General features: G+C 47.4%; 1 protein-coding gene across 3 annotated transcripts in view; it reads left to right on the plus strand.

The window, feature by feature from the left end:
- Positions 1-13243, plus strand: part of Jakmip3 (Janus kinase and microtubule interacting protein 3) — a 114628-nt gene that overhangs the window by 36784 nt on the left and 64601 nt on the right. For all 3 annotated transcript variants that reach the window (XM_031388675.1, XM_031388676.1, XM_031388674.1), the window contains exon 2: positions 5475-5717. In XM_031388675.1, the coding sequence (XP_031244535.1) occupies positions 5583-5717 (135 nt within the window). In that variant the 5' untranslated portion in view covers positions 5475-5582. The remainder of the gene's footprint in view (positions 1-5474; positions 5718-13243) is intronic.

Consider the following 13243-nt stretch of genomic DNA (forward strand, 5'->3'; position numbering starts at 1 on the left):
CACGGCCATCTGTATAGCTACAGTGTACTCATACACATAAAATAAATAAAATAAATCTTAAAAAAAAAGAAGCTACAGCAAGACTGTGTGTCTGGGAAGACGTGGACAATGTGTGTGTTTTCCCTTCTGTTAGTGTGATCTTTGTACTGTGAAACTAATATAACAAAACACTGGAGAGGAACGAAGGTAGCTGACTAGGGACCTGGTGACCCAGGAAGTCATATCAGAGAACTTCAGATTCTCCTTTTGCTTCACATATCCCAGATGGCGAGTTGAAGGAGACATCAACTACCATTAGATAGCTGAGGGAACAGCCAGATCCCTCTACCAAAGGACCAGGGCATAGCACCCTACAGCAGTTGCCTCACTGGGTATGCTTGTGGCAAACACACTTGGGTTGCTACAGAATTTCAAAGTACAAATGTAATGCAGCATAACCTTCTGAAATGCCAAAAGAAAGAAAGCAAACAAGAAAGAAAGATAACAATATCAATTCCTCTATCTAGTTTCCCTCTTCTTAGACGACTCTTCCTTGGGTCAAGTTGACAAAAACTGGCCAGCACAACAATGGGCTCAAACTAAAAACCTTCCCCAGCTCCTGTCAATCATAACCTTCCAGTGGGTGTGACTTGACTAGCAGGGCTCTGATTGCCTCACAGAGACCTCAGATAGAAGCGAAAGCTTATTTTCTTATCAGAAGGCTTCCTTTTCTTCCCTCTCTCACTTCCCACAGAATTCAGCTACCTTGTTTTCTGTAAACTTTATTTCTCCCGGGGCATTATATATGATCAATATAAGTGGTTTCTTTGAAATGTGGTTGGAAATGAGGCCACAGCCCAAGCCTTGGATAACTCTATCTTTCAGCTAACACACGACAGCTGCTATGCCTGTTTCCAAGGGCTGCCGTCAGCTCAGCATGCTAAGCACTTCTTCGCACGTTCCATCGCACCTGCCGCAAGCTGTCTCGTTGATTGTCATAACTGAAGGACAACATGTCAGAAGTCCATCAGCCTGATGACTTTGACAGTATCCAAATAGAATATTTTGTTTTTCTTGTCAAATTGGTAATATGTTACTTCCTGACAAGCAACATAGCACAGTAGGTGTTCTTGAAGTTGAGTGCTGGACAGAAGGGACAAGGTATGTTCCTTGGAAGAACAGTGACATGGTGCCCAATCTGGAAGGCCAGAGAGGAAGGTTCCTTAATTATCCATAGGCTTGCCACAGTAGGCACCTAAATCTGACCTCTCTGTTCTGGGATACCCAGGGAAGTTAAAGCCATGATGCTTTGAGTCAGTGGCTTTGGAGGTAAGCATCATTCTGGTGGCCGGCTTATATATCACTACTGCCCCTCAGTGCCAAGAAGCCAATTCCGAGTTCCTAAGAGAAGTCCTCTGTCCAGTTATCCAGAGCTGTGAACTACTCTTTTTTTTGTTTTGTCTTGTTTTGTTTTGTTTTGTTTGTTTTTTGAGACAGGGTTTCTCTGTATAGCCCTGGCTGTCCTGGAACTCTGTAGCCCAGGTTGGCCTAGAACTCAGAAATCCGCCTGCCTCTGCCTCCCAAGTGCTGGGATTAAAGGCGTGTGCCATCACCGCCCAGCTTGTGGTCTATTCTTATTCCAAACATAAGACAAGAGACAGATATGAGTATTGAGAGGCTTCAGCTGGAGCCTCATGTTAGGTCTGGTTGGGGGCAGGTAGGGTGGCCTGTTGGACATGCAGTGGCTGGCATGTTCCCTGGAGCCATTTCTGTACCTGGCCATCCCAGGGAGCTGCCACAGTCGTCAAATGCCTCTGCTTCCACTCAGGACCTCTGTTTCTAGCTCCTAGAAAAGACAAATGCAGTCGGACTTTGCCTAGACATCCTTCCATGTACTGTCTGCTCCATGTGTGATGGTGTAGCTCACATAGGACCCCTGGGAGGCTCTCTCTAGAATTGGTGATGTCACAGCAGCAGATTTGGGGGGAAACTCTGAACACTGGGATTCAGCATATCTAGTCAGATCTCGGCTCGGCTCTGCGCTAAGGTGCTGTTCATCCTCCAATGCCTTCTACCAAAATCCTCTTCCCATAGCATCCAGCTTCTCAGCAGCACCGAGTCCAGTGATCCAGAGATCCACTTCTTCGAACCAGCCATCATGCTAATCTCTACTCTGGAAGCTCCCTGTTCCACTGTGGAGGGTGCTTCTTCCCCTGGCTTCCAGGTTGTATCCTGCTCTTTGGTCACCAGCATTTGCAATCACACACCAATGGCCAATTGATTTGCTGTCACCCCCACCCCCCCAAAACCCTGAGTAGCAGTTGTTTACAGGAAATTAGCTGCAGTAGGGGGTGCATCTGTTTGACTACCATGGGGCCTTACCTGCTCTGCATCCCTGGAAGAAACTCAGGTGTGGACTCTGCTGCTGTCCCCATGGCCCTCTATGGGCAGTAGGACCAGCTGGATCACTGTGTGGGTCCTGCTGAATGAAGGAATGCTGGCCCCATGGCCTGGAGCTTTGTCTCTCCTCCTAGTTCCTCTCTCAGACCCTAGATTTGGAGGACCTGTCACCTGCCTCCCCTCACTTTAGGCTTTCATGGAAATGAATTATCAGAGTCGTAAGGTAACCTCTTCTCCATAAATAAGGTGACCAGGAAGAACCTGGGCCTGTTTAAAGACTGCAAGGCTGCATGTGACAATCCAGAAAGATCATGAATTATGGTTTAGGCCAGGGAGGAGACAGTGCTTCAAATGGCATTGGGTGATGAGGACTGACTCTGACCTCTCCATGTCTTTTAGGTCACACGGTGACATCAGAACACACATCAGAGCTGGATATTAAACAAACCCAAGGGCCAGCAGGGACAGAGTGGGGAAGGTAGCCTTTCCCAGATGGGCCTCCAGTGAGCACCCTGAGGTTTACAGTGGTTATTAACCCTCACCAAGGGGCACATTTATCAACCATAAAGCTCTGCCTGTCTGCTGTATCTCTCCTCACAGCTATTGGCAGAGGTCACCCTAACCCTTCTACCGTGGTTCTGGGAAGAAAATTTATTACTTCCTTGGAGACCCCAAAACAGGCAATGGTAGATGGAGCTATTAATTTAATGACTTCATCAAAGCAAGCATGAAAAATTCAGTTCTGCTGTGCACTGACGACAGCAAAGCAGTGCTCGCCTAGGAGCTGAGAAGCCCTGGGGTAGATCTCAGGCTTCCCTTCAGAATGTCTGCAGCTCTTTATTTATTAATGATCGAACACACTTTAATGGCCATTTAAGATGCCCAGAATTTAAAATATATATATATATATATTTGTTTTATTGGATGTGAGTGGCTATTTTGTCTGCAACTATGTCTATGTGCCATATTCATGTATGGCGCCTACAGAGGTCAGAAGAGGGCTTTGGAGCCCCTGAAACGATTACAGATGATTGTAAGCTGCTATAGCAGTGTTGGGACTCGAACCTGGCTCCTCTTAAAAAGCTACCAGTGCTCTTAACCTCCCAAGTCACCTCTCTAGCTCAATAACCAGTGCTTTTGTCCTATCTCTTATACAAACATAGCACGTTACAGAGACTTAACCAGAAGCACTTGCTATCCCTGCTCTCTGCCCTCCTGGGTTGAGTGCATATCTCAGGAGTACCTAGCTCCCTTCCTGTGACTCCACTCTTCATCCTCTCCACGTTTGTGTTGGGCTGAGCTGATGGGAAGCCAAGGACATCCTTAGTTTCCAGGGTTCTGCTGTCTCTGGGTTCCGTCCTCTGAGAGTTCTGATATACTGAGGCTGCTAATCCACCCTTGCCCTGTTGCAGCCTGCTGCTGCCTTCTGCCCCCAGTGCTACTTCAGGCAGGCTCTGCCCCATGGTGGCTCTAGATGGCCCTTCTCAGAACACCTAGGCCTGTACTGTCTCATCAGCATAGCAACTTGGGCTGTGAGCCCCGAGCTTCTGGAAACTACCCTGACACACACACACCTTGGCATTGGTTACCTCTGTGCGGGGCTGGTAACATGCTTTTATCGAGGCAAGACCTGTAGATTTTTTTCTTTTCCTTTTCTCTTTCTGTTTTTGTTTTTGTTTGAGATGGGGGTCACATTTCATAGTCTTGGCTGTTCTATGGTTTGATATGTAAAGCAAGCTGGCCTCAAACTCATATAAATCTGTCTCATGAATACTAGGATTAAAGGTGTGTGATACCGTACCTAAAGGAGTTTTATTTTAAAATAAATAAAAACAAAACCAACAAAACCTACCAAAGACACTGGGTAAAAGTTGGTGTCTTGGAGTGACCATGGTGATCCTACAGGGGCCCTGAAACTGATGAGGCAGTGGGAGGTGTGTGTGTGTGTGTGTGTGTGTGTGTGTGTGTGTGTGTGTGTGTGTAAATTTAAGCAGGAATGTAGATGGCTCTGGGCTATTGCCTGATACTATTGGCTGGAAGCGGGTACAGAATTGCCACGATGGGACGTAGGCAGGATGGCAGCAGGCTTAGCTGGGCAGGGTATGGAGACTCAGAAGCCGGAGAAAAGACTACGCCTTGGTCACAGAAGTTAGTGAAGCTACACTAGGGCCTATGGCTTCCTCCCCAGCATCCAGCATAGCTCCCTATCCCAAGGCCGTCAGGGTACTTGAATGCAATCAACCATTTTGCTCAATCATTTCTGTAAAGATAAAGGTGTTTCTAGCCAATAGTATAAACAGAGTAAAAAAACCCATTTAAGAGACCAGCCTAGGTGGCTCCCATGCCCTAGACATACATGGGTGATGGACAGACACCTGGGAGGTGTCACAGCTAGTTGCATAGCAACAGAGAACTCACATTCAAGGCTTCCATTCCTAGGAGGGAAGGGCAGCTAGCCGAGGGTTAAGCTGGGATCTAGTGCTCTAGAGAGTCCTGTCAGGGTTTGTGGATTATTCCTTGGTGAGCTGGTACCCCACTTCTCTGTGAATGTACAAACAGCTCCTCGAGACCCGTGTGCTCACTTCTCTTTCCTATCCTTCCCTCTATTTCCCTCCTTTCTCTTTCCCTTCCCTCCTCTCCCCTCCCCATCTCTTCACTACTCCTCCTCCTCCAGCCACTGAGTTTCCTGAATGAAGTTTGTGAATCCTTGGATTGACCCTGGGTTGTAGTCTCTATTCCACTAACTTTTCTTAGCTCATGCTTTACACTTACTGTTGCTGTCGTGGGTCTCACACCCACACGTGAAAAGAAACTCTAGGTTTAGAGTTGCACACCAAATTCTTTGTAAAGGAGCAAAAGAATAGCATGTCCAATGCACAGAGTCCCAGTCTGAGGATACTGCCCAGTGGCAGATGGCCTGTGATCAGACTTGATTCTCAGGACAGCATCTTGGATGAGAATGGACAAGGAGTCAGCTATGCCCCTGCCACAACACCAAGGGTGAGCTCTAGGCTGATGTCCCATGACTGAAGGGTCACTGTGGCATCTGGCCATGCAGATACAATCTGTTCACCATGGGTGTGTTTTTCCTTCAGGTGACTGAGAAAATGTAGCGGAGGACACTTGCCAAGAGCTTGGCGTGGACACCCTGGCCCAGACGGAGCAGCTGCCTCTGGGCGTCTTTCTGGCCATCCAGCCTCACCATGTCAAAGAAGGGTGCAGGCAGCCGGGCCAAGGGGGACAAAGCAGAGACACTCGCTGCATTGCAGGCTGCCAACGAGGAGCTGCGAGCCAAGCTCACGGACATCCAGATCGAGCTGCAGCAGGAGAAGAGCAAGGTGGGTGCTTCAGCCTCTACTCCTGGTCCCCAGCTCCTGTCCCAGGCTTCCTGCTCCAGGCCCCCCATCCTAGACCCCCATCACAGGTTTCCTGCCCTAAGCTCTTTCCCCAAGTCTCTTGCCCAAAGCTCTTGCCCCTGGAGTCAAATGATCCTGTATAAAGGAGGATGTGACCAGGTCTCTGCAGAGGTTCCCCACTCCTTTATCCTGGCAGGTATCTCTGGGGAAAAGAATGGCAGGTGGAGAGACTTAGGAGTTCAAAACCTATTGGGAGTGAACACTGAGACACCTGACCAATGGGATATTCCTCCCACAGAAGCTGTGTGCCATAGGTCCTTGGGGACCTTGTCAAACAATACAGTCCTGGGGCCAACACTGAGTTTGCCTTGAGGTGTTCCTAGTGGACTTGAACTGAACAGAGTAAGTTGGTGTGAGCACACATAAACTCAGGGTTCAACAACTGCTTTGTGAAGCCAGCACTGGCTGTGCATTGAAAAATAAACTACGTATACCGAGAGCCCCTTACTGTGGCAGGACTACATCTGTGACCACACTTGCAGCCCCAGGTATTTTGCTTGCCCTCCAAAGCATTTCAAAGACAGGGTGAGTGACTTGTTAGGGACCCAGTAGCAGTGCCTTCTGTTCTCCTGTAACAACAAGGATCTTTTTCATATAAAGAATGCTGTGGGGCTGGAGAGATGGCTCAGCAGTTAAGAGCACTGACTGCTCTTCCAAAGGACCTGAGTTCAAATCCCAGCAACCACATGGTGGCTCGCAACCATCCGTAATGAGATCTGACGGCCTCTCCTGGAGTGTCTGAAGACAGCTACAGTGTACTTGCATATAATAAATAAATAAATCTTTTTTTTTTTTTTTAAAAGAATGCTATGCCATGGAGATCACCAAGCCGTCCATTTCTGTCACATCCTCAGATACTCCATCACCAAGCCCACTGCAGCAGTACCACATGTGTTTTATGTGCAGTGTGTACAGCAATCTCACAGCATCCTGAGGGTACCTTTACCTGCTTATAAAAAACATTCTGGCCAGGCAGTGGTGGCACACGCCTTTAATCCCAGCACTTGGGAGACAGAGGCAGGTCAATTTCTGAGTTCGAGGCCAGCCTGGTCTACAGAATGAGTTCCAGGACAGCCAGGGCTACACAGAGAAACCCTGTCTCGAAAAACCAAACCAAACCAAACCAAACAAAAACAAAAACAAAAAAACATTCCAGCCGCTGCCAAGCTTCAGCAGCTCTGTGACCCATCTGGAACCATGTATACCAGAAATCTCGCAGTTCAGGTACTTACATGATTGACAGCATAAGGAGGTGCCCCTTGCTGTGTGGACACAGAGCCCACTACGGGAACAGGTAGCTGCAGAAGGATATCCCAGAAGCCAGATGTGCTCAGAGTCCTCAAAGGCTGACTAGTGGGAAGACGTGGCACAGGGACCTTGTACCTGGTACCTTGTCTGGCTCCTTTTCCAGGTCTCACTTGGGCTTCGCCTCTTCCCTTTACAACCCACTCGTTAAATGAAGACACACATCAGAGGTAGCCTTCAAGCCTCCCTGAAGTGTAGCTTCTCTCAGCAACTAGAAACAAGACTGTAGGAAGCTGTCAGGAATCCGTGAGGTTCCTTGAGCAACCTGCAATCCCGTTGGGCTTGGTGGTCCCCATGCTTCACTGGTGATCAGGGCAGCTAGACCTGTGCTGTGTTGGGACACAGGCAGGGCACAAAGTGCTACTCTCAGGCAGAGCCTGGCCGTCACCACCCACAGCTGTTGGTTATGTGAGATCACTTCTACTGGATAATGCAATCTCAATTTGGACCTAGCAACCAAACCCACAGCCTCTGAGTATCTCAGAGGCTGTGGCCCTGGCCTAGTGCCCAGTGCAGGCTCCTTTCTCTGTCTGCAGACTCTTAGTGCCCTGATGTTCTGCAACAGCAGTTTCTTACTCTGCAATGCCCAGGATCAATTGTGGAAGGAAGCCAGCAACTGCAGCAGCTAGAAGCTAAGCACCTCAGACTTCATGAGCAGCCGACTCGTGAGGAGTGTTGAGTGTACTAAGGCTTGTCAGTGGGTGCCAATCAAACAGGACTCTTCTCCAGCTCACATAGTGGGGCTGGATAGTTCAGTGATGGTTGTCTGCTGTCTGCACACTGGAGAAGTCGAGAACCTGTAAGGGTATTAAGCCAGGTGCCCCCCTCAGCAGTCCTTTTTCTTTTCTCTTTCTTTCTTTCTTTTTTTTTTTAGATTTATTTTATTTATTTTATGTGTATGAGTACACTGTAGCTGTACAGATGGCCATGAGCCATCATGTGTATGGCTGCTCTCCGGTCCAGCTCGCTCCGCCCCGCTCCAGTGTAATACACTGTAGCTGTCTTCAGACGCACCAGAAGAGGGAGTCCGATCTCATTATGGGTGGTTGTGAGCCACCATGTGGTTGCTGGGATCTGAACTCGGACCTTCGGAAGAGCAGTCAGTGCTCTTACCCGCTGAGCCATCTCGCCAGTCCCTCCCTCAGCAGTCCTAATGCTGCACCGAAAGCCAGAAGTTCCTTGGGATGTCACTGGCAATCAAACTATGTAGGAAGGTTCAAGTAGCTGGATGCTGAGGTCAGTAGAGAATGGCAGCTACAAGGATAGACCCGCTCACTCAGAAGGGGAGGCAGGCAGGCAGCACTGCTTTGCCTCAACCCTCTTTGTATTTGGACTGTGTGGTGGTTTGAGCCCTCATAGGTTCATAGATTGAAGTGCTTGGGCACCTGGAAGTGGCGCTACTTGAAAGGATTAAGAGGTGGGTCCTTGTTGGAGGAAGTGTGTCACTAGAAGTGAGCTTTGAGGTTTCAAGAGCCCAAGATAGACCCAGTGGCTCTGCTCATTCTGCTGCCTGCAGATGCAGATATAGATCATGTAGATCAGCTCCTTCTCTAGCATCACAGCTGTCTGCATGCTACCATGCTCCCTGCCCTGATGACAATGGACTCTGAAACTGTAAGCAAGCCCCAATTAAACGCTTTTCCTTTAGATAAGGGTTGCTACGGTCATGGTGCCTCTTCCCACCAATAGAACACTGGCTAAGACAGACTGCCTGTTGGGATGTGCCACATTGTTTGGTTGTTTTAAAGGCACAGTTTCATTATATAGACCAGGCTAGTAGGTAACCTGGAATTCACAAAGATCCACCTGCCTCTGCTTTCCAAATGCTGGAATTAAAAGGGTGAGCTACCACACCAGGTCACCACTCATTTTTGTTTGTTTATTTGGTTTGGTTTGTTTGTTTGTTTGTTTGTTTTGAGACAGAGTTTCTGTGTAACAGCCCTGGCTGTCCTGAAATTTGCTTTGTAGATCAGGCTAGCTTCAAACTCACAGAGATCTGCCTGCATCTGCATCCTCCCAAATGTTGAGATTAAAGGTATGTACAACCTCTGCCCTGTTCAAATAGTAGTTTTTAAAATTAAATATTTTAATGCACTACAGTCCAAAGATATAGTCATTTGATACTTACATGCTGAGAGAGACATATTATCTTAGTTAGGATTTCCATTGCTGTGAAGAGACAACTCTTTTTTTTTTTTTTCAGAAGTATCACTTCATTCAAAGACTTTCCCTGTATCACTAAATAGACTCCTGGCCTGATCATGTACCCCATCCTTCACTCTCACCTGCACTCAAGACAAAGTGAGCTCAAAGATTATAAGAGAGTTGTCTGTGCCAGAGCTGAGCAGGCAACCTACTTCCATCCCATCCTTCCCTCGCTTCCACTCACATTCTTTTCTTTAGAGCAGCTGAGACGTTGGGTCCCTACGTGGCAAGGACCCTTTAGTGGTGCCTGGAACACTCCTCAACCCCATGCACACAGGATTCTCCATGCTGGGTCTCTCACAGGGGTCTCTGTGCTGGGTCCTCCTTCTGCCATGCTCACAGGAGTCTCCCCAAGGCAACTCTTATAAGGACCACATTTAATTGGGACTGGCTTACAGGTATAGAGATTCAGTTCATTATCATCAAGGCAGGAAGCATGGCAGCATCCAGGCAGACATGGTGCAGGAGGAGCTGAGAGTTCTACATTTTGTTCCAAAGGCAAACAGAAGACTTGTCCAGGCAGCTAGAAGGAAGGTCTCTCAAAGCCCACCCCCACAATGGTACACTTCCTCCAACATGGCCATACCTCCTAATACTGCCACTCCCTGAACCAAGCATATTCAAACCACCACATATATTAAAAGTCTTTTTCCCCCATAATGAAGTCATTATGTGTCTACATGAGCAGAAACTATGTACAATAAAAACTCTGTAACTCACAATATGTTTGCCTTGCATCTAAGCCCCAGTATTTTAGACATCGCTGTTTGAGAATGGCTGCTGGACTGTATTACTTAGGAAAAAATCTGCTTCTATTCAGGATAGATGCAACTCTCATTTTTAAATACTTCCTAAACCTAATATGCAGAGAGATGAATGCACACTGTCAGATAGTTCAAAACACTAGCAGGATACTGTGGAGGCTGGGGAAGCAGAGAATGCAGTTGGGAGGGTGGCAAGCATGCCCTGCCTTGTGCCCTGCCTGGATGGACCAACTTAGAGCTGTTCATCTGCTGGTGAGCATGCATGCAGGACAGTCCCTAGGTTTTGGTCTAAGTTGGTGAGAGAAGTCTGGGGAGGAGTTTGTAGGGGGCTCCAGAGATGTGGTTTGGCAGGTACCTGGAAGACTTGCCAAGATAGCCAAGGGAAGGCTGTTGGCTGGGCTGAGCATCCTTTGGGAAGCACTGGGCTTGAGTGGGTGCAGGAGTCACCAGATATTGGGGAATTTCAATTTGAGAGAATATAGGAATAAAGAGACCCAGTGCCCAGTGTGGAGCCTTCCGGTGACTGGCAGTGAAGGAAGACAAGCAGGAAGGAAGCCCTGAGGCACTGGCCTAGTGCTGGAACTTTCTTCTGGTCTTCGTAATTAAGTTATGTGACTGATAAGCACTTAAATTGAGCCTTTCCTCTGCTGACTGTGCAGTTACGGCTGATCTGTGTTTTTGTCTGCACAGTCCCAGGTGGCTGTATTTTCACAGTACTTGATACCAATGTCTTGAACTTAAATAGAGGGAACTTACTAGTGTTTCCCTGGGGGACCATGCCCATACTATTCTGGGTATTAATGGTTCTGTGCTCATGGAGTGGGAAAAATATTCCCAAAAGGAGTTCTAGAGGTAGCTGGGGCTCAAAGAATAGGATTCTCTCTATTGCCCATAGCTATGGCTCTTTCTGCATGGAGCAAGCAACCTGGCTTCCTGACCTTGCCAGAGGCGGACCATGTATCAGACAAGCCCACACCCTCAGCTATCTGGGTGTAATCTCCTCCATTCTTCATCGCCTGTCTCTCTACAGCCCTGACTGGTTTTCCCATATCTCCTAGTCCTCATAATGAAATAGTCAAAAACATCCCTTTGGTTCTCTAAGTTAGATACTACATTGTAGCTAGGTTCTTTTTTTTTTCTTCTTCTTTTTTTTTTAATAAAAATATTTATATATAATGGGTGTTTTGCCCACATGTATCTCTGTGTATCACATGCATAATTAGTGCCCTTAGAAGTCCTGGAACTAGAGGCATAGATGGATGTTGAGCTGCCATGTAGGTGCTGGAAATTGAACTTGAGTCTTCTGGAGGAGCAACCAGAGCTCTTAACTGCTGAGTCATTGGTCCAGCCACATGACTAGGTTTTGAGACTGTGACCTTCACACCTTTTTGTTTGTTGTTGTTAGTGTGACCTAAAGTAAGAAATGTGCCTACCTTGTGATCGCAATTCCAAGCACACCTAGTCTTAAAGCATTTGTCACCTAAATTCATTGCCCACTAATCATCTTGACCTGATTCCAACAAACCAAGCTTACGCTAACTACTAATCCAGCCCAGAGTACAGTAGACAATGACCAGAAGCTCCAGAGAGCTTTCTCCAAGGAACACAAATGAAAGCAAGTGTTTCTATGCCACATTGTTTTAATGTGTCACTAGTGCCCAAGTTCCTGGTTGGCTGGTTGGGACTGACACCCTTTAAAGCTGCTGAAGATAGTGGAGTGGGTCCCTTGCTCTGCAAGGGACTCTACAGCAGTACCAGGACGTGAAAGATGCTGCCGTGATTTCATTACATTGCTTCCTGGGAGTGTCTGTAGGAGAATAGTCAGAGATGAGCATAAATGTGTAGGACACTATTCTCAGCTCTGCTAATGAGAGTGAAACAGTACACAGGCACCTCATTATCCAGGCCTGGGAGATGGCTAAGGAGAGCAGGGTATGTGTACACAGTGAGCTGCTTTAGGGCGCGGGGACCTCACTGGGAAGGAGTGGTTGCTGATGAGGAACCGGCCGCTGCATGGTTGTCTAGGAAGCACAGACAGGATGGCTTGCATATTCCTCTTGAACTTGCTTGTTGAGAAGAACCGTTGCCTGTGCCAAGGTCATGGAGATAGTTTCCCATGCCTCCTCCCACAAGTGCAGTTTTGATTGTGTATGTGCCGTACATGCATGTGTGCATGTGTAGGGGCACGTATGTGGGTGTGGGTATGTATGCATGCCTGTTCACATGCATGTGTAGGACCAAGGTTGACACCACATTATCTTTCTCAATCACTCGCTACCTTAGCTATTGAGGCTCTCTCTTGAACCCAGAGTTCACTGATGAGGTTAGTCTAGCTATCAAGCTTGCTCCTTGCTTTGGGATCCTCTCTAATCCCAAGCACTAGAATTGTGGGCGGATTGCCATGGCTGCCCCACATTTATGTGGCTGCTCGGTATCCAGTCTCTGGCCCTTTGGTTTTTGTAGCAAGCGCTAAGCCAACTGAGCTATCTCTCTGGCCTCTTTTCTAGAAATCCTATATTTTGCCTTTGACATTTTCAAAGCTCTCCTAGAGTTGAGTTTTGTCCCTCATGCAAGTAGTGACAGTCTTCCATATGAGTGTGGATTAAGCATAGTACCACATTTTTGTTGGGGATGTTTTGAGACAAGGTTTCCCTGAATAACCACCCGGGCTGTGCTAGAACTCATTTCATATACCAGGTTGCCCTTGAACTCACAGAGATCTGCCTGTACCTGACTCCTGAGTGCTGGAATTAAAGGCATGCACAGCTTCATATTTACTTATTTTTTAAAAAATTATTTATTTTATTTTGAATGTATTATAAAATAACTATATAATTTTCCTTCCTTTTCCTCCATCCACATATTTAATTTTTGAACAGAGCACAGAGGGCACCCATACAATGATCTCAGCCCTTGGGATGGGGAAACAGGAAGATAGAATGCCCCAGGCCAACCTGCAACCCCTAGCAAGATCCTAATTATAAAGAAATGGCCTTACACTCTGCACTGTAGCACATGTTTATAACTGGCAGATGGCACTTGTGTGTGAGTATGCACAGGATCAGCACCGTGGGCTACACCTCTTGCCTTCCTGAGTGATGTCCCATGTTTTGTGCCACTGTAGTCCAACTTTGCTTTGACAACATAGGAGCAACCCAGGCTTTGGCCTAGTCC

Source organism: Mastomys coucha, unplaced genomic scaffold (genome assembly GCF_008632895.1).
Source record: "Mastomys coucha isolate ucsf_1 unplaced genomic scaffold, UCSF_Mcou_1 pScaffold21, whole genome shotgun sequence".
NCBI lineage: Eukaryota > Metazoa > Chordata > Mammalia > Rodentia > Muridae > Mastomys > Mastomys coucha.